The 20,606-nt window shown below is 51.7% G+C and overlaps 5 protein-coding genes across 5 annotated transcripts; 2 read left to right on the top strand and 3 right to left on the bottom strand.

Annotated features, from left to right (window-relative positions):
* Window positions 1-122: 122 nt before the first annotated feature.
* On the bottom strand, window positions 123-4,778 carry J4E90_001133 (uncharacterized protein; the record flags this gene model as incomplete). The annotated part of the gene is made up of 5 exons (XM_051430724.1): window positions 123-1,247; window positions 1,296-3,730; window positions 3,778-4,291; window positions 4,341-4,649; window positions 4,698-4,778. 5 exons carry the CDS (start codon window positions 4,776-4,778, stop codon window positions 123-125), a joined length of 4,464 nt encoding a protein of 1,487 aa, XP_051296211.1.
* A 3,830-nt stretch (window positions 4,779-8,608) lies between these two features.
* Window positions 8,609-9,371, top strand: CUTAB1 (Cutinase; the record flags this gene model as incomplete). Its single annotated transcript, XM_051430723.1, has 2 exons — window positions 8,609-9,146; window positions 9,202-9,371. 2 exons carry the CDS (start codon window positions 8,609-8,611, stop codon window positions 9,369-9,371), a joined length of 708 nt encoding a protein of 235 aa, XP_051296210.1.
* Window positions 9,372-9,573: 202 nt separating this feature from the next.
* On the bottom strand, window positions 9,574-10,782 carry J4E90_001131 (uncharacterized protein; the record flags this gene model as incomplete). The annotated part of the gene is made up of 1 exon (XM_051430722.1): window positions 9,574-10,782. One exon carries the CDS (start codon window positions 10,780-10,782, stop codon window positions 9,574-9,576), a length of 1,209 nt encoding a protein of 402 aa, XP_051296209.1.
* Window positions 10,783-11,367: 585 nt separating this feature from the next.
* On the bottom strand, window positions 11,368-13,035 carry J4E90_001130 (uncharacterized protein; the record flags this gene model as incomplete). The annotated part of the gene is made up of 1 exon (XM_051430721.1): window positions 11,368-13,035. One exon carries the CDS (start codon window positions 13,033-13,035, stop codon window positions 11,368-11,370), a length of 1,668 nt encoding a protein of 555 aa, XP_051296208.1.
* Window positions 13,036-17,965: 4,930 nt separating this feature from the next.
* Window positions 17,966-18,652, top strand: J4E90_001129 (uncharacterized protein; the record flags this gene model as incomplete). The annotated part of the gene is made up of 1 exon (XM_051430720.1): window positions 17,966-18,652. The coding sequence occupies one exon, from the start codon at window positions 17,966-17,968 to the stop codon at window positions 18,650-18,652; it is 687 nt and encodes a 228-aa protein (XP_051296207.1).
* Between the last annotated feature and the right edge of the window lie 1,954 nt (window positions 18,653-20,606).

The raw sequence follows: 20,606 nt of genomic DNA, 5'->3' as shown, positions 1-20,606 counted from the left end.
ACATATACGATACAAGTAGTCTATGTCAATAACTTTTCCTCGAGTCGAAGCCATAACGCCAATCATAAACCGAACATATGTATGACAATCTCTGCAAGCCGGTCGCATCTTCCCCTATACACCTACGCCAACATACCCTGGAACTCGCCGCCTTCCCTAAGCATGTCCTCGGCTTTGCCAGCCTTGACCAACTTGCCCTTTCCAAGCACAATACAATAGTCAGCCTCCTTGACTGCTTCCAGTCGATGCGCGATGGTGACTACTGTACTGCTCTTCATCTCCTCCCTAAGAACGCTCTGTATTCTTTGCGCGGTTTCGAAATCAATGCTGGCCGTCGCCTCGTCCATGATCAGTATTGGGCTTCTCCTCAACATGGCTCTAGCCAGACCAACAAGCTGCCGTTGGCCCTGTGAGAGACCCTTGCCACCCCCTTCTATCGAGGTTGTGAGCGTCCAATTATATTGATCACCGCCAATCTTCTGCAGTACAGATAGACAAGACGCATCGGAGTAAACAGATAACGGGTCCAGGTTCTTGCGCATGGTGCCGGGGAAGAGGACTGGTTCCTGCGCGAGGAAAGTGACGCGACTGCGAAGCGCTTGTTTGTCCACGGTAGAGATATCGATTCCATCGATCAAAATCTTGCCGTTCTCTGCAGCAATGGTGGCAAGGAGGGAGAGCGCCAAGGTAGACTTACCAGAACCCGTTCGCCCGATGACTGCAGTGTTGGATCCTGCAGGGATCTTGAGAGAGATATTCTGCAGCGCAGGCTCAAGGTTCTCTGCGTATCGGATGGTCACATCATCGAACTCGATGTCGCCACTATAGGTAGGCCAGTGTGCGGGTGGCTGAACAACACCTGGTGCTTCCGTCTCGATGTCAAGGAGCTCAACTACACGCTCGACGCTGGTAAAGTCCATCTCCAGCGTTCCGTAGATCCTGCACATGTACTCCGTATGTATGACAAATTTGCCAGCGGTAATCAGCACAAATGCTGTGAGTCCGGGACTGATGTGGGTGTAGACAGCGATGAGGGTCATAACGAGCGTAGCGCTAGCCGACATGACGCTGAAGCGAAGCGCAAGCCATGCTTGAAGTGACCAATAGAAGTGATCATTCTTCTGAAAGTTGTCGACCACCTCGATGACACGGGTCTGGAATCGTTGTTGCGCGCTGAAAGCTCTCACAGTTGTGAGGCCTTCCAAAAGTGCGCCAAAATTGCTCATGAGCGGCGAGAGTGATACCATCTGTTTCTAGTCAGTAGGGGACATGTTGATTGAGGCCGAGTGACTTACTTCGAGCCGTCTCAGGCTTTGCGACGTTGGTAGAAAACGGAAGAAGTAGTAGACGAATCCGCAGCTAAGCACCAAACCGAAAGCTAGGAATGCTGGTGTCGAAGACAAGATGATAATGACAGCACTCGTCCAGCCTATGATCTGCCATGCGAAGACGATGAAGGCAGTGCTCAAATCGCCATCGATGGTGTTCATGTCACTTGTCAATCGATTCATCAGTCGTCCCACTGGCGTTACGTCGTAAAATCGGAATGTCGCATGTGCAACGCGTTCAATGGTCTCTCTGAAGATGGTCTTGGCGGCATGGTAGCCTACGCCAAACATGATGAGGTTTGTGAACCAGAAAAGTATGGCAGTTGCGGAGACAAATCCGAAGAAAGTCCAGAGCCATGGAACAACGTCGTCTGCGGCTGGAGGCAGGAAGTCGAAGATACCCTTGTGCTCATCCTCGTTGTAACTCTCTGCCCACGACTTGATGAACCATGTCTGCGCAACATCCAGCACACGGAAGAGGGCCATGACGATAATGGCAACAGACCACCATCGCAGCGTACCTGCTCTAATGTAGCGCCAGTATACACTCCACTTGACGCCACCTTTCTCACGATGTTCATCTTCGATAAACTTGTCGGGTACAGCCGCTGCTTGCTCTTCTTCTCGCTTCTTGGCGTCTTCCTCTGACTCAGTATCATTGGTCTGGGTGCGCTTTAGTGCATTCGCGTCTTCAACTTGGCTTGGCTCGCGAAGAGTCGCTCTGCCCTGTTCTAAATGAACCCATTGCTTCGCGATACCGTGGCAAAGTTCTGTTCGATGTGTGACAAGAATAGTCGTTCTGCCATCGAGTAATGGCCCAGCTAGTAGTTTGCCAACGATGAATTCGGCCGTCTGGTGGTCAAGGGCGGATAGCGGATCGTCAAGAAGAAGTACCTTTGCGCGACTGTATACAGCTCGAGCCAATGCTACACGAGCCTTCTGACCACCGGACAAGCCAATTCCGTTTTCGCCAATATTAGACAGATCTCCGTGCTTGAGCTCTGCCATATCAGGTAACAAGGCACACGCTTCCAGGGTCTGCTTGTAGCGACCCTCTTCGTAAGGGTAGGAGAAAAGTATATTATCGCGAATACTCATGCTTTGGAGCCATGGCGTTTGTGCGCAATATGCTACTACCTGATCGGGCCGCACTAGCTCACCAGCTGTGATGTCAAGCTCGCCAAGTAAGGCTTGTAGCAACGCCGTCTTACCGGCAGCGACTTCTCCGTATATCACGGTCAGTCCTGGGGGGAAAGATAACGTGATATCCTGGAGGACATCGTGGTCAACCCCAGGCCACGCGAAAGATGTATTGTGAAGGCCGAGGTCAGCAGACCCTTCTGGTACTACATCCGTCTCTTCTTTGTCTGGCTCGGCCATGAACTCTTCAATACGACCCATTGCAACGTATGCATTGAGCACGGTAGTAACGAGTTGCGGAAGCGCCCTGAGGTACGACTCTAATAGATTGAATAGATCGAAAGCAGGGAAGATCAGATCAACGCGCAGCTGCTGACCGGCTAGTTTAGTAAAAGCGTAGAAGGCAACCGCAGGGAACAGTCCCGATCCGAAGCGGAGAATGAAGGAGAGCGATGTCGAGAAGATGATGTTGACCACACGAAGATGCATCTCTTTTTGACGAGACTCAAGGATTCCCTCCAACCATGCGCCTTGCCAGCCGTACCAGCGCAGATGGCGGATGGACTCTATGAACTGACTTGTACGTTGCAGTTTCTCGTCGGTTGCAATTCTGCGTTTCTTCTCGAAATAGACCTGAAAGCGGGCGATCACGATGTTGAGGAGCTGTGAAGCACCCAGTGCCAAAACACCAAGTAGGCACGCCCAACCTAACATCCGCCATATTAGTATAGTCGCGAATATGGCACCTGCAGGCTTAGTGACGATATCAGAAAACTCCCAGAAGCGCTGTGCTACCTCATAAGCGTCGTTTCGCATCAAATTGAGGATCTTGCCCATCGATGCAGCCTGGTTTTCATCTTTGACCTGTGTCTTGATGTTCTTTGTGAACATAGATCGGACAGAAGCGACCACATGTTGTAGCCAGCTTCCGGTTGCTGCCTTGCGCGTGCTGTCGAGACTGCTACTGCTCTCGTTGCCCGCCTCTTCCGCTTCAGAGTTACTGTGGCCGTTCGTCTGATCTTCCTTGACGTCTTGTTTCGCACCCAAAATTTTACGATGCAGAGTCTTCTCGTACAGCATGGTAATGAGCTCGCCTCTGCATCTCTCGTAGGACCGCCTCTGATGCCACAGATTGAAGATGTTAAGCTGGGCAGATGCTAGTCTCAAGACGAGAATGATACAGGCGTAGGTGATCGTAGCACTGCTGTTCTTGTCTTCCATGGATGCGAGGACCCGCTGCAAAAGGACAGGGGTGAGTAGAGCTGCTAGTGTTAGATTCGTCTCGAGCAACATGGGGAATGTCACTTACTTGCGCACATCCGAACAACGTTGAGGACAGTCGTAAAAACTAAGTCCATGCCGTTTGCAATGAAGACTCGTTTTGTCACCGAACCCTGTAGTTTTCGGAATGCCTCGTGCAGCCGCGCGTGCTTGAATTCCCAGCCAAGATCCCATATATCCTCGTCTTCCATCTGACGTGTCACGCCTTTTTTGATCAATGGTTCCATCCACGACACTGTCATGTATTGCCAAGGAGTCAAGTTATCCTCGGGAGTCCTAAGTTGCACCGTGGGAGTGGCAAAAGCTGGGCTAATGTCTTTCCTAGGTAGCCTTGGGTCTCGGAGAGGCATGTTCAGAATCAGAACGATGCCTAGTGCAGCCGCCACGGGTGCGACGATCCAAGGAACATCTTTAGCCAGGAGTGGGCTCTCCTTGTGGATTAGTGTGACCAGCTGTTCGAGAAGAAGACTCGTGAAGAGAAGCAACAACGATAATGAAGCTCTTCTAGGACGCTCCACGACGATAATTGCTGCCACGATGGCCTGCAATACTTGTTAATCGATAATCACAAGCTCGTCACATTGTACGTACCCATGCGATGGCGGGATAAAATGCCGTCGATTGTCGGACGGGAAAGAAAGCGCTCAGGATTTGGAATGTAAGTCCAACCGTAGCTAGGACTAGCAGGCCAAACGTGCTGCTCAGAGGCTGCGGTGTAGAGCGTGTCTCCAATTCATCCGACTTGTGCTTTTCCTCGCGTACGAACGGCTTTGTCCATCCCGGCCAGTAGCCGTCTGCAATCTGCAGCGAGTATCGCAGCAGTACCAATGCTGCCAGTATGGCTGGAATTGTTGCTACGAATGGCAGAGCACATGGCGTGAATCGGGCTGCTTCCGTATTCTGGTGAGATCAGCAATATGCAGAAGAGGTGTAAGTGACCGTACTGACCCAAATGCGATGGCAGTGCGATATTGATGGTATGTCAGAAAATGTTGGAGCCGATGATAGTGGAATCTGGAAGGACGCCATGACATGCACCGTTTTCGGATGCCCGTCAGCACCTACTTGGACAACACTTCCTTCCACTTTAGCCCCAGCTGATGTGAACTTGGGTGAGCAGAGGATAGCATGTAGACGAGATCTTACGCAACTCTGCTAGGCATCAGTGAAAGGAAAGGGCCAGCATGCGAGTGTCGGTGAACATGTTCAAAGCCCTGAGGCGACATCTCGGAACGCGGACTAACGCCGGGAATACTAGCGCGCCCCACATTCCTTGTTCCCAAAGCCGGAGGAGCCATTGAGGTATCTGCACGCATCATAGTATCGCAGCACGACCTCTCTCTCCAGCCAGTGAGACCAAAGCTACACCTCATATGCAGTTCGCCAACCGACAGATGCATGCCGATCAAAGCATTGCGCCGTTGGCAGCTGCGCGAAGAGTATCAACGCGTCATCGCGCCAGAAAACAGTTGAGAACGCGGACATCGTCACCGGTCAAACTATAGTGGATGTACAACTTGATGACATCGCGCTGCTTGCCCGTACCCGACGCGTCTGCGCTAAGATGCCACAAAAAGGTACAAATTTCGGAAGTACCCAGAGATAGATGCGGTATGAGGCACGACTGCTTCCCAACGACCTTGGTGCTATTACCTTGCGTTTGTTGTTCCGGCTCGGCTTTGTGATCCCTCGCCAAGGAGCGCGTGATGACGCGCGAAACGTCGCTGCCTCCTGTCGCCCTCACAGCAAATTGCTTCTTCGTAGAAACCACCGCCACAGCCACAACACCGTAAACGTCTCGGGCGCAACCAGCCTCGAAAAATAGCGAATCATGGCCGTCGACTGCTGCTTCGCGGAAACATCGCTCCGATGGCAGCAAGGCTACGAGCTTCCGACACCCGCAGCTTTGCGTACAGCAGGAGCGATTCTGATACCGCAGGCAGCCGCACTAGCTGTTCGTAGTAACTGTGGGATGGGCACAGCCGCTGCATCTGCACGTGGAATGCAGCGCGTGGGTAACAAGTGTGCCTGGGTCCGTACCAACGCGTCCATCACTGGTCTGCTGCACACAGCGATTCTTCGCGAGTCTTGCTATCGATGCTAACAGAAAGACCGACATAGTGCTAGGAGCTAAGAGTGCTCATCGTGTTGTTCTGCTCGGCCGCCGATGCAAGGCTGCTATGAAGCCTACGAAACAATCCAAGCATTCGGCACAGCAGTGACATTCAGCACCGCCACACGTTTGTTCATGCGAACTCTGCAGCTGCTGGGGAAGTAATCCTACAACGCGTTGATAAATTCAGCGCAAAGGGTTAAATGGCATCCAGCCCAAATTCCTCGCTCCGTGCACATCAATCATCTACTTCGTCTTTCATCTATCAATCCTGCTTACAGACATGGTTCTCGATACATCTTTTGACAAATCTTTGGGTTCCAAGCTAAATGGGCTCAGGAAAAACTCGCAGCTGGAAACAGGGCACATACCTACCAGTTCACAAGTCAAGTCATTTCAACCTCCCCCACCCAGACCGCGCTTCATGGATACCCAAAGCGACCCCACCCTAACCTCTACTGGTTCACCAATTCGCAAAGCCATCCCCCAATCACAACGCCTGGCTGCGTTAACTACTCGCGAAAAGTCTTCCAGTCAGCCGTCCCGAATAGTCTCTGACTCTATCGGACGCCCAAAACAAATCATCGATGACGCCGCACGAATTTCTCATGACAGCATCGCACGTAAGCGTCCACGGCGTGATGGTAGTCAAGGTCTTGAAGTGGATGGACTATCAACATCGGAAGTGCGGTATTCCTCATCACCCTCTCACGCCGAAGCGAATCAGCAACCTCATCAAGAGCACGATGGCTTCTCGCCAGTCCTGACCCCAAAGACCGCCAGATCTACCCACGACAGCTTGTATGGAGAGCTGCTCAAGAATCCGACTCCTGGCGATCGGAAAGGAGTCATCTATGTTCTATGTGACCCAAACAACAAATCCAGAGGTTACAAGATCGGAAAGACGAAACGAGCCTATAGAGACCGCATCATTGAGCATGAAAGAGCCTGTGGCTTCCTGCCCAGTGTGATCCACGTGTCAGATCACGAGATTGATCATTGTGGTCGCCTAGAGAAGCTTGTGCATATCGACCTGGAGAACTGCTGTGCACCATTCCATTGCGAACATCACGGGCGCGTCAGCGCGAATAAGGAGTCCAAAGCACACAAGGAATGGTTTCAGGTCACCGAAGAGATGGCAGTCAATACTGTAAAGAAATGGGAGAGATTCTTGCAACAGGAGAAGCCTTATAGCTGGGATAGGCAGCTGAAGATTATATGGAGATATCTTCTCGAGACTAGGGCAGCCGGACCTCTTGGCGTGCGTACATGGACACACGAGGCGCGACGAGAACACTGGGACAGAATACTTGCGCCTCCAACGACAATCGAGTACCTCCACGCCTATCGAGCACACGTTCAAATGTCTTTGAACAGTCTTCGTCGCTTTGCAGTTCACGTATGGACATACGTATCGGAATTCTTCTGGCCGTTGTGTACATTGATCTATGGCGTGACAACGTTGGCCGTATTTCAGAATCTGCTGGCGTTCTATGCGTTCGTCTTCATTCTGGGATGCGCCAGCGCCAGGGTTCTGTCTTACGTACCGCTGAGTCCTCCGAAGCGACGAACCAGAACGCCCAACAAGGTACATACGGCAGCTGCTTTGATGCAACATTAGCTTGTGGGTAGACGCGGGATATCCCACGCAGGCATGGTATTTTAGCCGTAATCCGATAACCTCCCTTTCTTTTTGGAAGAACTGCCTAAACTAAATCCTTCAACCCAGAGATGATCTGAGTATTGTTTGTATGCGTTGTATGCACGGTGTCCCTATGCGGAAGGTACCAATCCTTCATGCCGTTCTTCCCTTAGCCTACAGGAGCGAGGTAAACAACACCAAAACCTCCAACGCCTGTAAAGACGGCAAACGTCAGAATCGGGTATCTTGCCCCGACACCGTTCGCTACACATCCTCTGGGGGCCTTAGCGCGCTCCCGTAGTGGATGTGCGGGGTATATTCCCGCGAAAGAGAGCTCCAGTGTATGTACCCCACATCACGAGCTTCCATCCCACTCAGGCCAGGACTTCATCGCATCCATGTAGATTCAACCGTGCCTCGGCTTCGATTCGCGAGCTTGACCTGAAAGTCCAATAGCGTCCGATGAACCTAGCAGCAAATCCTCGTCCGACTACCACGCGACCAGTTCATCCCACCATCAGCTCTATCCATGTCTCCCGGACATGCATGCCCAGGATAACATCCCAGGCACCATCTCCTGGGCCGAGGAAGCTCAGATCCAAACATGATGCCTACTGGTCAGATGCTCGAGGGTCAACGCCAAATACCAGATCTCGATCTCGGAGACAAAGGACTACCAGGTGTCACAATACTTCGGACCACTGTAGCCGTTTCTGCTCTATTACCTCAAAGGCTCTGCATCTGCTCACTAGATCTCTTCAAGTCAAGGTCTTGCCTATGGGGGTAAGAGCAGAAACGCCAAGGGTATCTCGGATTGTTGTGACACCTGGTAGAACGGTCACAGCGCTCTTTTGGGGAGTCAACGTCCGTCAACCACTATTCGAGATGCATTACAAGATTTTAGGTAGCCTCAATACCGAGGTAGGCGCGAAGGATGTGGATTTGCAACCAGTATCTTGGGTATGTTGAGAGGAACATAAAGGGAAGGAGGGAACCCGTATGGGAAGGACCACAGCACAGTCAAACAGCCAACTTCCAGCTTCCTTCTACTACTTCTCTCTTCAGAGCCACCAGGCATTACCCATCGTTACTACAATCGTCAATATGAAATCTATCACCATTCTTTCTCTTTTTGCTTCCCTCGTTCTTTCTTCCCCAATCGCTGTACCCGCCTCTGCGCCGGCGGATGCACCCCAGCCCATTACACTCGAAGCTCGCCAGTCAAGCGCTACTCGCAATGAGCTGGAGAGCGGCAGTAGCGCTGCTTGCCCAAGAACCATCTTCATCTTTGCAAGAGGCAGCACTGAAGCTGGCAACATGGGCGCCTTAGTTGGTCCTTTCACAGCCAGCGCTCTCGAAAGCGCATATGGAGCATCCACTACCTGGATTCAGGGTGTAGGCGGCCCATACACTGCTGGTATTGCGGAAAACACGCTTCCAGCCGGTACCTCCCAAGCCGCCATCCGCGAAGCCCAACGTCTCTTCAACCTTGCTGCGAGCAAGTGCCCCAACACGCCCATCACTGCAGGTGGATACTCTCAAGGCGCTGCCGTCATGTCGAACGCTATTCCTGGTCTGAGTGCTGCTGTACAGAACCAGATCAAGGGCGTAGTGCTGTTTGGCTACACCAAGAACCTTCAAAGTAAGCTCTTTCCTTCTCTCAACATAGTATACAACAGTCTGTAACAGCGTTTCAGATGGCGGAAGAATCCCCGGCTTCCCAACCAGCAAGACTAGGGTCTACTGCGAGACTGGCGACTTGGTCTGCACTGGAACACTCATCATCACACCTGCGCATCTCCTATACTCGGATGAGGCTGCTGTACAGGCACCCATCTTCTTGAGGGCTCAGATTGCGTCCGCATAGGTTGCTAGGAGAGAGGCTTTGATGCAAGGATAAAACCTTGCTTCTTATCAGCCAGGCTGCGTTCTCGGTATCGGCATATGCTCAGTCCTTCTTCACTTCACGTACACACTCTTTATAGTAAATAAATGATTCATGAACCAAACCACTTCAAAGAACCCCAGTCATTCTTTTGCGATACACGCTGCCAAATGCGATTTGCTATCTAGTAACCGCTTGGTACTAAACTATTAGCCCACTCTTCCACATCCGAGAACTGATCCTCGACGTCGTCAGGTATGCCATTTCCATTGGCATCCGCCCACTGCTTTCCACCGTCGATAGTTCCAGGCCCAGCCATGGGGCTAGCATTCTCGTCACTAATCAGCTCACCCGTCTTCCCGTAGCTCTTCAATTCTTCAATGAGTCGCGTGTCAACAACATCGCGCACCTTACTCGCACCAACAGAACTCTCGGCGAGCCTCAGCGCATCTTCCGCCGATAGAGTCTTCTCGGGCGCTGGGAAGGGAAACTTGGCCGTCTGGATAACCATGCCTCCGTAGTTGCTGGAGGATGCACCCAGCTCCGTTCCGTCCAACGTGCCATCGCGGTTAGAGTCGTAGAAGTTGCCTTCAACGTAGCCCTTGAAGTTCTCATTCCCGCGCGTAAACGCCGTGACGCTGGTACTGGGCCCGCTGATGAAGTAATTCCCAACGATATTCGCCTCGCTTGCTGCACTCGAATCTCCAGCGATGTATCCTCCACCTCCACCCCAGTTGTACACCACGTTATTGGTGAAGTCATTGGTGCCTTTGACTTTCGGGTTTCTCGTTTTGTTGTCAATGTATAAGTTGCGGAACAGGCTGATACCATTCCCGAGATTCGTTTGCATCAGCCCGCCACACGAGTGTGTTTGCAGGCCTTGCCCGATGATACTGTTTTGAATGGTTATGTTGCCGACGTCGTTGCCGGAGATCGAAAAGGTCTCATCGCGACCCCAGGAGACAGAGACGTGGTCGAAAATCATGTTGCTTCCCTCTGCGATCGTGATACCATCTTTTCCGCTATCTCCTCCTTTTCCCATTCTGATGCGCAAATACCGGACGATCGCATCGTCGGCGTTGCTGAAACTCCACCCATTTCCGTAAACTGTGATACCATCGCCTGGCGCTGTTTGCCCAAGGATAGACACGCGTTTGGCCACGACCATGCGCTCTTTAATCTTGATCAAACCACCTAGCGAGAACACGACTATGCGGTCGCTCTGGGAAACGCCCTCGCGGAGAGACCCTTCACCGCTATCATTGAGGTTTGTAACAACATAGACAGTGCCACCATGACCGCCGACAGCGTTTCGCCCAAAACCTTCTGCGCCTGGGAAAGCGAGGGCGGCGACGGAGGATATTAGCAGGGGCAGAACAGTGCAGAAGATCATCTTCAAGGCGAAGAACACGGGGTAGGAAGAATGTCGGAGACTGAAGGAAAAGAGATGTAATATGAAAGCTCCACGCGGCATGCGCAGAGGCGGCGAGATCAGCTAGCTAGTCCGTAGCGCGCTGCTGGTGAATGACACCTTGGATTACTCTCTTCATTTACTCCAGACGTTGTGATCGACAGGGTCCTAAAAGATAGTCCGCCAATCACAGCGGGGATGTGTTCGGACGGTAGGAAAGCATGGCACACAGCAAAACCAATGAGTGCAGGTCTTGTGATGTGGGATTGTTGAATGCGCAGCTCGTACGGGCACGTACTTCGGGTTCTCGGTGTATTAAGCCCCATGGGTATATTTCTGCTTTCCCTAGTACATGCTAGACCCGGTTTTGACACTTTCCGTAATTATTCCAACTTCGGCAAGTTCAGCAACCAAATCCATGAGCATGTGGTCGCAACCTGCCGCAGCTACCATACCAATAGTAACGGGGAGCGTTTCGTTTCTCTCAGTAACCCTGCTGACATACGTCCTGCAATGGTAGAGGTACGAAGTCAGTATATGTCTTATATGCACTTCGTACAGTCAAGCTTACCTTGCGCCAATCGGTATTGTGTAGTCGGGTAGCGCAGCCAGAACTGACATCTGGTTGCCGGGTAGTCCAGCAGCAAATATACCACCTGGAGCGGCTGTATAGATGTCGCGGTAGTCTTCCGTACCGGCGCCCATAGGATACAGCACCAACGTTGACTCGCATGATGGCGTCAACGTCTCTCGAAACCATGTCTGAAAGGTGTGCGTGCGCTCCATAGCAGTGGTATAGCTAGAGGTCGGCAAGGTCGCGGCCCGATTCCATCGCGCTCGTGTTTGCGGGTTCCAGTAGGGCGCTTTGCCAAACTTGGCAATATACTGCTCCCTAAAAGGTAGACCAAGGTCGCGGTACTGATCCACGTTGGTAATGTTGGAGTATGTAGAGCCGAGATAGGATGCTATGCCTTCAGAGATGTTCGCGTATGCATTGAAACTGGCGTTGGCGTTGAACGTTGTCAAATTGGCGTCAAGAAAAGTAGCTAGCTGTGAGATGAACGAATCAAATATAGGCATACTCGTGCTGTTGACTGTAGGCCAAAACAGATCAGGCAAGATGACGCGCTTAGGGTAGGATGTGTATTCCTTGGCTGGGTACCATTTCCTATGCACTGCTTGGAGGAGCTTCGCCGACCTAGCCAGTACGCCCGGCGTATCAAATATTGCTGAGATGGGCAAGATTCCCTTCAGTGGCAGTGAGGCGTTGGTGATACGCATGCCAAACAGGCCGTTTGCCATGGCCGGTAAGCGAACAGAGCCTCCAGTATCGGAGGCAGTTGCAATATCCATCCAGTCATACGATGCAAGTCCAGCTCCAGAACCGGCTGATGAACCCTGGGGATGCTGGTAACCGTCTCCTCTAGGGTTGAAGGGTGCCAGCTGATCCACGTAGTCGGCTGTTGGTCGTTCCCCAAGCGCAAACTGGGTAGTCTTTGTCTTTCCGATCACCACCGCACCCATGTCGATAAGCTTTTGTAAAGCTGCCGCGCTCTCGGGAGCAGGATCCACAAGGTCGCGGTAGCCTCTATTCCCACCGCTCGTTCGGATACCCTTCAGGTCGTAAATATCCTTCACGCCCAGGCGTTTACCCGACAAAGGCTTGTCTTCTGTGGGTGCTGGATAGTATAATCGTGACGGCACTGCGATACTAAGAGCTCCGTAGGCATCTGTCAACGCCAGACCTGTGACAGGAAGGAAAGTCCCATTCTGACCTTCAGTGACCGACTCCACAAAAGCGAAATTGTGATCCCAATACAACCGGTAGACTCTGGTGATAGCCTTTGATGGGTGAAGTAGATATGGGCCGGATGCTACGCCGGCGTCCAATGCAGTGTAGATCATGCTGCACCCGATCGAGCCAAGATATGCATGTGCATTGTCTGAAAGAGTGCTTGAACCGCCAAGCACTAGTGTATGGAGGAATGATTCCGAGTATACATCGTCGTGCGATAGAAATGAGGATATCGTGAACTCCAGTAGCTCCGCGGTGACATTAGGGTCCGAAAAGGTCAGATAAGTGATTGGCAAAGGCTCTACGTTGGCCCGTGACTGGTCGCCAAAGCTAAGCGTCGCTGCGGTAAGATCTGGAGAATAATACGACGTAGAGTTGAGTTGGAAAACTGTACTCGTTCTGACAAGAGCTGCAAGCGATAGGAACAGCGCGGCCTTCATGATGTGCGGCGCGCGGACTTCGTGGGGCAATGCTCATGAAGCAACCTGTCAGCTTTATACCAATGCATCTTCGGCTTGGTATCGTGTTTTCTGGAACGCAAAGTGCGTATGTCCGTTACATGTCTATCGCGTCCTGACGGCGGGTGCAGAAGTGGGAGAGATGGAGGTTAGCGCGTCGATGATAATGCAGGCAAGACACTTGGCATGACGTCACGCGTGAGGAACGAGTCAGAATAGGCATCGTAGAGATAACGGTCAAGCAACATCCGCTAATTCACTGACAAATTGCCCGCTTGTAATGATAACACTTGCAGAATACTAAGGGTCGTTGTCTAGCTCACTGCGAGTTGAGAACGAAGACTACTGGAGACGTGTCCACGGATGAACGATTGGCATAAAGGACCATCAGTTCGTAGTATCCTCTTAGCCTTTTGAGCGCTCCACGTCGGCTTAGGAAAAACATAAACACCCTAGAGTCTACATTAAGGTTAGGCTACCTACTTTGCATATCCTAATCTTGATGCAATCTGCAGACCTGGTCGGTTTGTTTCTTGCATGCAGTGACTCAACAGAAACAGTGGCCGTCGCGTCATAACCATCAGATCAAGGAATGGAAGGGATGTGTATGGGTTTCAGAACAACGGTGAGGCGCAGTCTCCTGAAGCATAGACCTGCACCGGAACACGAGAAGCGACGGGAGTAATTGCTGTCCATAATGGGAAGGTGAACAGTTTGGGGCCCTGGAGACAATGGTGGAGTTTTCGAGGCCAGATCCGTGAAGATCAGGAAGGGCAACGCAGGCTTAGTAATGCACATGCTCATCGAGAACGGACACAAGTATTTGTAATGCAGCTGCCTGAGATCTCCGCAGCCATATCGATGCTGCCTAGTAACGAAACGCCTACGCTGTGCTTCTAGCAATGAACTAATGACGTGCGAAGTGTCTTCCGAAGACGACTGGAACTGAAGAACAAAAGGAACGATCACAGAAGAGGACCCATTGCGTGGATCTATTGCGTCCCGCTGTAAGCAAAGAGCGACCAGCTGCCTGGCAAACCCCTAGCAGTTTCGCTAGAATGCTCTGGGTCTCTTTTGTGTGGCACGACTTGGAACCGGAGACGCACTTGGTCGTTTCCTTTGTACCAACGCGTCTTCTTCGAGCTCTTCTCCAGTCGTATGTTGCCCGTTGAACTCGCAACCGGGATCGTCCATGTCTGCCTGACAGCAGTCCCATTTTATTGACCCGCCCGGTGGCCTGTACCTCTTCCCAGAATGAGAAACGCAGGGCGCATTCACGTCCACTATCTGTTCGTGACACACTGTGCAGGTCTTTATCAAAGGCGCAGGCCGTGTGTTGATGCTCGCTGACCGTGGCGTGTCTCTGGTTAACAGCCTTGGGGTTTGATTGACAGAGGAAGATGGGCCTGAGGGTTTCCGGACTGGCGTGCGTAACGTGGTTGAGCGTGGATAGGCTCCAGGAAGGTGCATGTCGCCGTCTGAACTTGACTGTGAGCGCTCACGTGGCTCCCGCTTCACTCGTGATGCGAACTCAGAACCATGAGGCCGTGATGTAGCTCGACTTCCGCTGATCTCGCGGGATTGTGCAGGCAAGCTGTTGTGACTTGGGGTCGGAACTGTAGGCTTCACGAGGTTTCTGTTCGCCGCCTCATAGAGTTCGTCGCTATCATCCTCATCTTGAATCTTGACCTTGGGCTGATGCGACTGCATCCGTTGCTGGCTGATCAGGCTCTGGGCGGATGCAGAGTGAGGCGCAAGTCCACGGACGAGGGCGCCGGAAAAGGCCGGTGACATTTGGCAAAGGTCGAGCAGCACCTTTTGCACAGCGCGCGGGTCGGCTGTCTCGATGATCTGTTTGATATGCTCAGGGTGGATAGGGCGCGCCTGCTGTGGCCCTACAGGGTTTCGCGCGGAAGCCATCGGATGCCTAGCTTCCATCCCGACATTTGCCATACCGTAGGGGCGTGGCTCGGGCTTGAGGTACATTTGAACTAGTCTTTGGGGCGGCCTTGGCTGTGGCCGCTGTTGTGGTCGTTGCTGGGGCATGTCTTCCGGCTCTGGTGAGGAACCTGTGAGGTCGATTGTTTGGCAGCTATTGCCAGTTGTGTGTGATGGAGCCATTGCGAGGGAAAGAATGACCAGATACTGATAACCAAGAGCACCCAAAGTGAATAACTGATGTCAAAGCGCGGTCTGCGGAAGATTGGTCTCAGCGTCGCACAATGAATGAATTGCTGGGCTTGGAACGTGTGGATCCCGGGCCTCTTAGCGCGACACCAGCTCACGTGATCAACGCACGGCCCTGCGCAGGATCCTTCCCCACAAACCTCGACCTGCAAGAAGGAGGCGCGTCCGTGGTGCCCAACAACGCGTCAGCTTCAACACCATCAGTAATGCGATGCGCACGCGGCATCACTTCGGACCTCAATACTGCCTCCGTCAGCCCTCTGTAACACGCTACAATCAACCCAAATCAACGCACGGACGGCAACAAGATTCCCACCAACCGGCGCAATGCACATGCGCAGTCGTTGCGCGATGAGAGATTCACCGTCTGGGGTGCATACATCAATTTTCCGATGGCTTGCTTCGCCCGTTTCGACAGCTTTCATAGCGGGGAAACGACCCCGTAGCTCACTAAGCGGCTGTTCGGAGGTCTAGGTCAGACCCGGGGAGTCCGCCAATATAGTTTGCTTAGCCGGCATGCTGAAGTTATTATATGTATATGCATACTGCACGCCTTCAGGCTAAGTTCTACATTCACTCACTCTTATACTTTCATTTTCAACTGTCCTACTTTGTCCACAATGCTCCCATCAATCGCTTTCGTGCTCACGCTCGCGGCATCCGCTGTCGCAGCTCCAACGACGCTGGCGCCTCGGGCTGGACGTACAAGTCCTCCTTCTGGATGTCTGGCTGTGGGTGGTAGCGGAAAGTACAAAACTGTTCAGTCCGCCGTTGATGCTTTGAGCGCTTCCAGTACGGCTGCACAATGCATTTTCATCGCGAAAGGTTAGTTCTAGCTGTACCAACTCCATGTGAGACATGTACTGACTTGATGCCCTCGGTTCTGCAGGCACATACAAGGAGCAAGTCTACATCAAGCCGCTCAAGTCGGCCCTGACGGTGTACGGCGAAACGACAGACACTAGTAGTTACACCGGCAACACCGTGACCATCACCCAGGGCAAAAGTCAAGATGACGCCCCCAACAACGACGAAACTGCAACTCTCCGCGCCTGGACACCAAACCTAAAGGTCTACAACATCAACCTGGTCAACACACGCGGACAGGGCTCGCAAGCTCTCGCCCTTAGTGCTTATGCTGATAAGCAAGGCTACTACGGATGCCAGTTCAAGGGTTACCAAGACACCATCCTCGCCCAGCAGGGTAGCCAGGTCTACGCCAAATCCTACATCGAAGGAGCGACTGACTTCATCTTCGGCCAGAAGGCCATAGCATGGTTTGATGGTTGCTCTCTGGGCGTTCTCACAGCGTCGGTGGGTTACATTACTGCCAACGGTCGCGATTCAGATTCCAATCCCTCATACTATGTCATCAACAACTCGAAGATCGCTGCTGCTCCTGGTAACACGGTGAGCGCGGGTGCTTACTACCTCGGCCGTCCTTGGAGGAATTTCTCTCGTGTTGTGTTCCAGAAGACTAGCATGACTAATGTCATCAATGCCGCGGGATGGAAAGTTTGGAATACCGATGACCCCAGGACTGACAAGGTCACATATGCCGAGTACGCAAACACTGGTGATGGATCCAAGGGTACCAGGGCGTCCTTCTCAAAGAAGCTCTCGGCTGCCCTTAGCCCTTCCACTGTTCTGGGCAGCGACTACAAGAGCTGGGTTGATGCAGCGTACCTTTCCTAGGCCGACGTCTTGTAGAAAGATGCTGGTTAGGTTCGGTAGTACGTGAGAGTTGGTTTTCTTGTACATATATTGGGAACACTAAATGTCTTCATTTTTATTCACACATTTACTTGCAACTGCACTTGCTTCCCAAAAATCTCAAGAACATGTCGGCAATATTGTGATCGGTATTACATTCGCAGTCTTGTTGCATGCGTGAGAAGATTCTAGCTGAAGTAAGCAAGGCTAGACACGGGCTACCGCCGAATGAGAGACCCACTAGTGGGTCACCGGACCATGTGTTTTTGCTCCGCATTGCTACGGCTTCTGCCCTTCCACTTCAACTTTGCAATCGCGAACATTTCGACAAAAGGTTCGAGATGTCTTATGGCACCATAGCCGACCCACCGCCGTCCGCAGGACGCTCAAGGGTAAACTTCTTGCCACGCCTGCCATCTGCAGCCTCAGGCTCTGCGCAAGATACGGACGAGGAAGCCAATCCGCCAGGAATATGGAGCAAAATATCGCAGAGTCTGAAGTCATTCTACAGGCGGAATTTCGGTTTATTCTTAGTTTTCTTAGCACAGACATGCGGTTCTGTCGTAAGTTTTATTTCTTGTGTGCAATGACTGCATGCCGCAGACCATGCCACTTACAAATGAGCACTAGATGAACACAGCAGCCAAACTGCTCGCGAATGACCCATCCATCGAGTTTCACGCTTTGCAAATCATCTTCATCCGCATGCTGTGCACGACGATCATCTGCTCGATTTACTCTTGGTACCACGCGGTGCCTGACTTTCCTTTCGGCCAGAAAGGCATCAAAGGACTGCTCATACTGAGAGGTACCGCAGGATTTGTCGGTTTATTTGGACTGTATTGTAAGTTCAACTCCCTCTGCGACTCTCCTCGGTTCACCCCATATAAGATTGCGACCTGCAAGGGTGGGTCATGACAGTGAACAGGACTATAGCTAACAGTACCGCCTAGACTCTTTATCATGGCTTGAATTCTCCGACGCGACAGTAATAACTTTCCTAATCCCAACTATGACGGCCATTGTATGCTTCATCTGGTTACGCGAGCCTTTTACCTGGAAAGAAGCGCTTTGCAGCTTCGTCGCATTCTGCGGCGTTCTCTTCGTCGCGAGACCACCATGGCTATTTCCCGCTTCGCACTCAAGGCCAATAGCCGATGACTCGGACGGGCATGCACCGTTACCATCAACTACCACCGAACAACGCGCTCTGGCAATCCTCATCGCGATTCTAGGCACGCTTGGTGCTTCGACAGCCTACGCAACTATCCGAGTGATCGGCAAGCGCGCCCACTCGCTCATCTCGGTGAATTACTTTTCTCTCATCGCAACGATCGCCTCGTTCGTGCTCATCCTGGTTCACCCTTCGTTACATTTCGTCATGCCCAAAACGCTCGGTCAGTGGGGATTGATCGCCATTATTGGACTCTTCGGGTTTCTGTTGCAATTTCTCTTGACGGAAGGCCTGCAGAGGGAGAAAGGTGGAAGAGCAACAAACTTGACGTATCTGCAACTTGTCTTCGCGCTTGTTGTCGAGAAGGTGATCTGGGGAACTACACCGCCTGCTGAGAGCTTGGTGGGAGCCGTGCTTATCATCGGAGCGGCGATTACGGTCAGTCTGCAGAGGTCGAGTGGGAAGGATGATAAGAAAGCTGAAGTTGTCGAAGAAGAGAGGAGGCTGTTGGAGGATGAGAATTGAGCTAGACCATATTGGGTACACGCGAGTGTATTATTATCATGTACATGCATTTGCATGACATGACCTAGATTCTGCCTCCATGCTTCACAACACTAGAACTGGCCTGCTATTGGGTTTTCACCACCCGACTGTATTGGGCTTCATTGCCGACCGACGCTGGAAAGTAGTCTTGCGGCTGATGCAGCACCTGTTCTCACACCGATGATGATGATAAGGGCAGAACCACTCGCAAGGTGCGTTATGTTGCAGTAGATATGATCTGATGATAGACCACTCTACTGGCAACACTGGTGCCACAACAGAGACAGATCCGCAGCAGCCTGATCAGCGTCGCCGCTGTACCTATACCATGCGTCAGCTTCTACTGACAGGCTCATGACTCATTGCGCTAGATCATGCTTTGCACGCAATGCCGAGTTTAAACCGCATCACCCTCATCTCTCGAATTGACATCACTGCTCGCTCTTTCTTCGTCTGTTCCTTGTCTCACAATGTGCTCTTCACTTCCATTCATGCTCATGTCTATGTTGTCGATCTCATGCACAGTCCTCCTTTTCCCCTTCCTCTCAACATGCGACAAACGAAGGCTGTCTGGCAAATTCTGGCCAGAATTGTCGTTTGATGGCTTGATCGATGACATAGCTTTCCTTGCTTTACTCAGAAAGGGCTTGAGGATAGGTGCGTTGACAGCTAAGATTCCGACAAACTATGGCAAACATTAGCAAGGTCCTAGTGGCCTTAAAATTTGAGAGGCTCACTGTTTCGCGGATTGACCAAATGGTGCCAACGTTGATCTGGGAAACGTCTTGAAGACACAGGATGCAGCGGAGCAATGTTGCTGTCATCATGAAAACACCGGTGCATAACCAGACTCCGTACAGAAGCTTCCTTCTTAAAGGTAGTCGGACGTTCCAGAGTAGAGGTAGCGGGATATACAAGATCATGAGATCGGTGCTGGATGATTGTAAGTATGGTACAGAAGTGGACAGGCTCATTTCTAGGGCTACCCACGTTACATTTGTAACGACCAACGCCAGATATTTGGATATGTTGAGCGCGCAGTCATCACCTGGATATGGATATATTTGCCAGAGTCGATAGATAGGGTGACAGTGTGAGAGGAACACGATGATAGTAGCGATGTAAGCTACAAGGCAGACTGCCCCAGTAATCTTGACGAGATTATGTTGCTGGAGATTGAGCCTATTGCTATCAGCAGGGATCAATCTAAATTTGTAAAGTATACATACGTGAGCCTCCTGTAAAAGAACAGCATACAAGCTTTTACTGTGGTAACAGCCTATTAGTATGACCACATGGCCTCGAGTGCTCCGTTACCAAAGCATTTACGTACAGCACCATATCAGGGTTGTATATAGTATCCACCCTGCGAGAAGGTATTTACTACCCACAGTAACACGTTGGCTTTCCTCAGGTGTAAGTTGCAACGCGAGTTCGTTACTCATTCCAGTGATGGAGCCATTCTGGCCGATGAGCTCCAGCATGACAAGTTCAGCAGTGAAGAAGAAGGCGCAGAGTACGGCGAAGTAATCATCTCCATCCCAACGTAGTTGGATCTGCCAGCAGCGCGCTGTAATTCGAAGTATTATAACGACAATACCAATTGCGTATTCGGTCCATGCTTCAGTCGTGAAGGGATTAGACATGCTGGCGAGACAAGCATCGACAATTGAGGGCCCTCTCGCGCGAGATCAGGGTACGCCGAGCAGCAAGGCCCTTAACATTGAGTATCATTGTAAAAAGGAATGCCCGAAAAACGAAAGCTATACGATACACGACGAGAGTGGAGGCTTTCAATCGGGCGCAGGTGACCCATGACGGTGCAAAGCGATTGGTGTGGGTACCTTTTCGGATGAGAAACCCGCCGGGCGCAATAAGTTGCCGCAGTTCCTCGAATGATCATCCTTGTGGTAGTTTGGTGATCTCGGGGTGC

Source organism: Alternaria incomplexa, assembly GCF_024043165.1.
Source record: "Alternaria incomplexa strain BMP 0042 chromosome Unknown scaffold_1, whole genome shotgun sequence".
Taxonomy (NCBI): Eukaryota; Fungi; Ascomycota; class Dothideomycetes; order Pleosporales; family Pleosporaceae; genus Alternaria; species Alternaria incomplexa.
The sequence above is the reverse complement of the archived record's forward strand: the minus strand, read 5'-3'. Positions and strand labels throughout refer to the sequence as shown.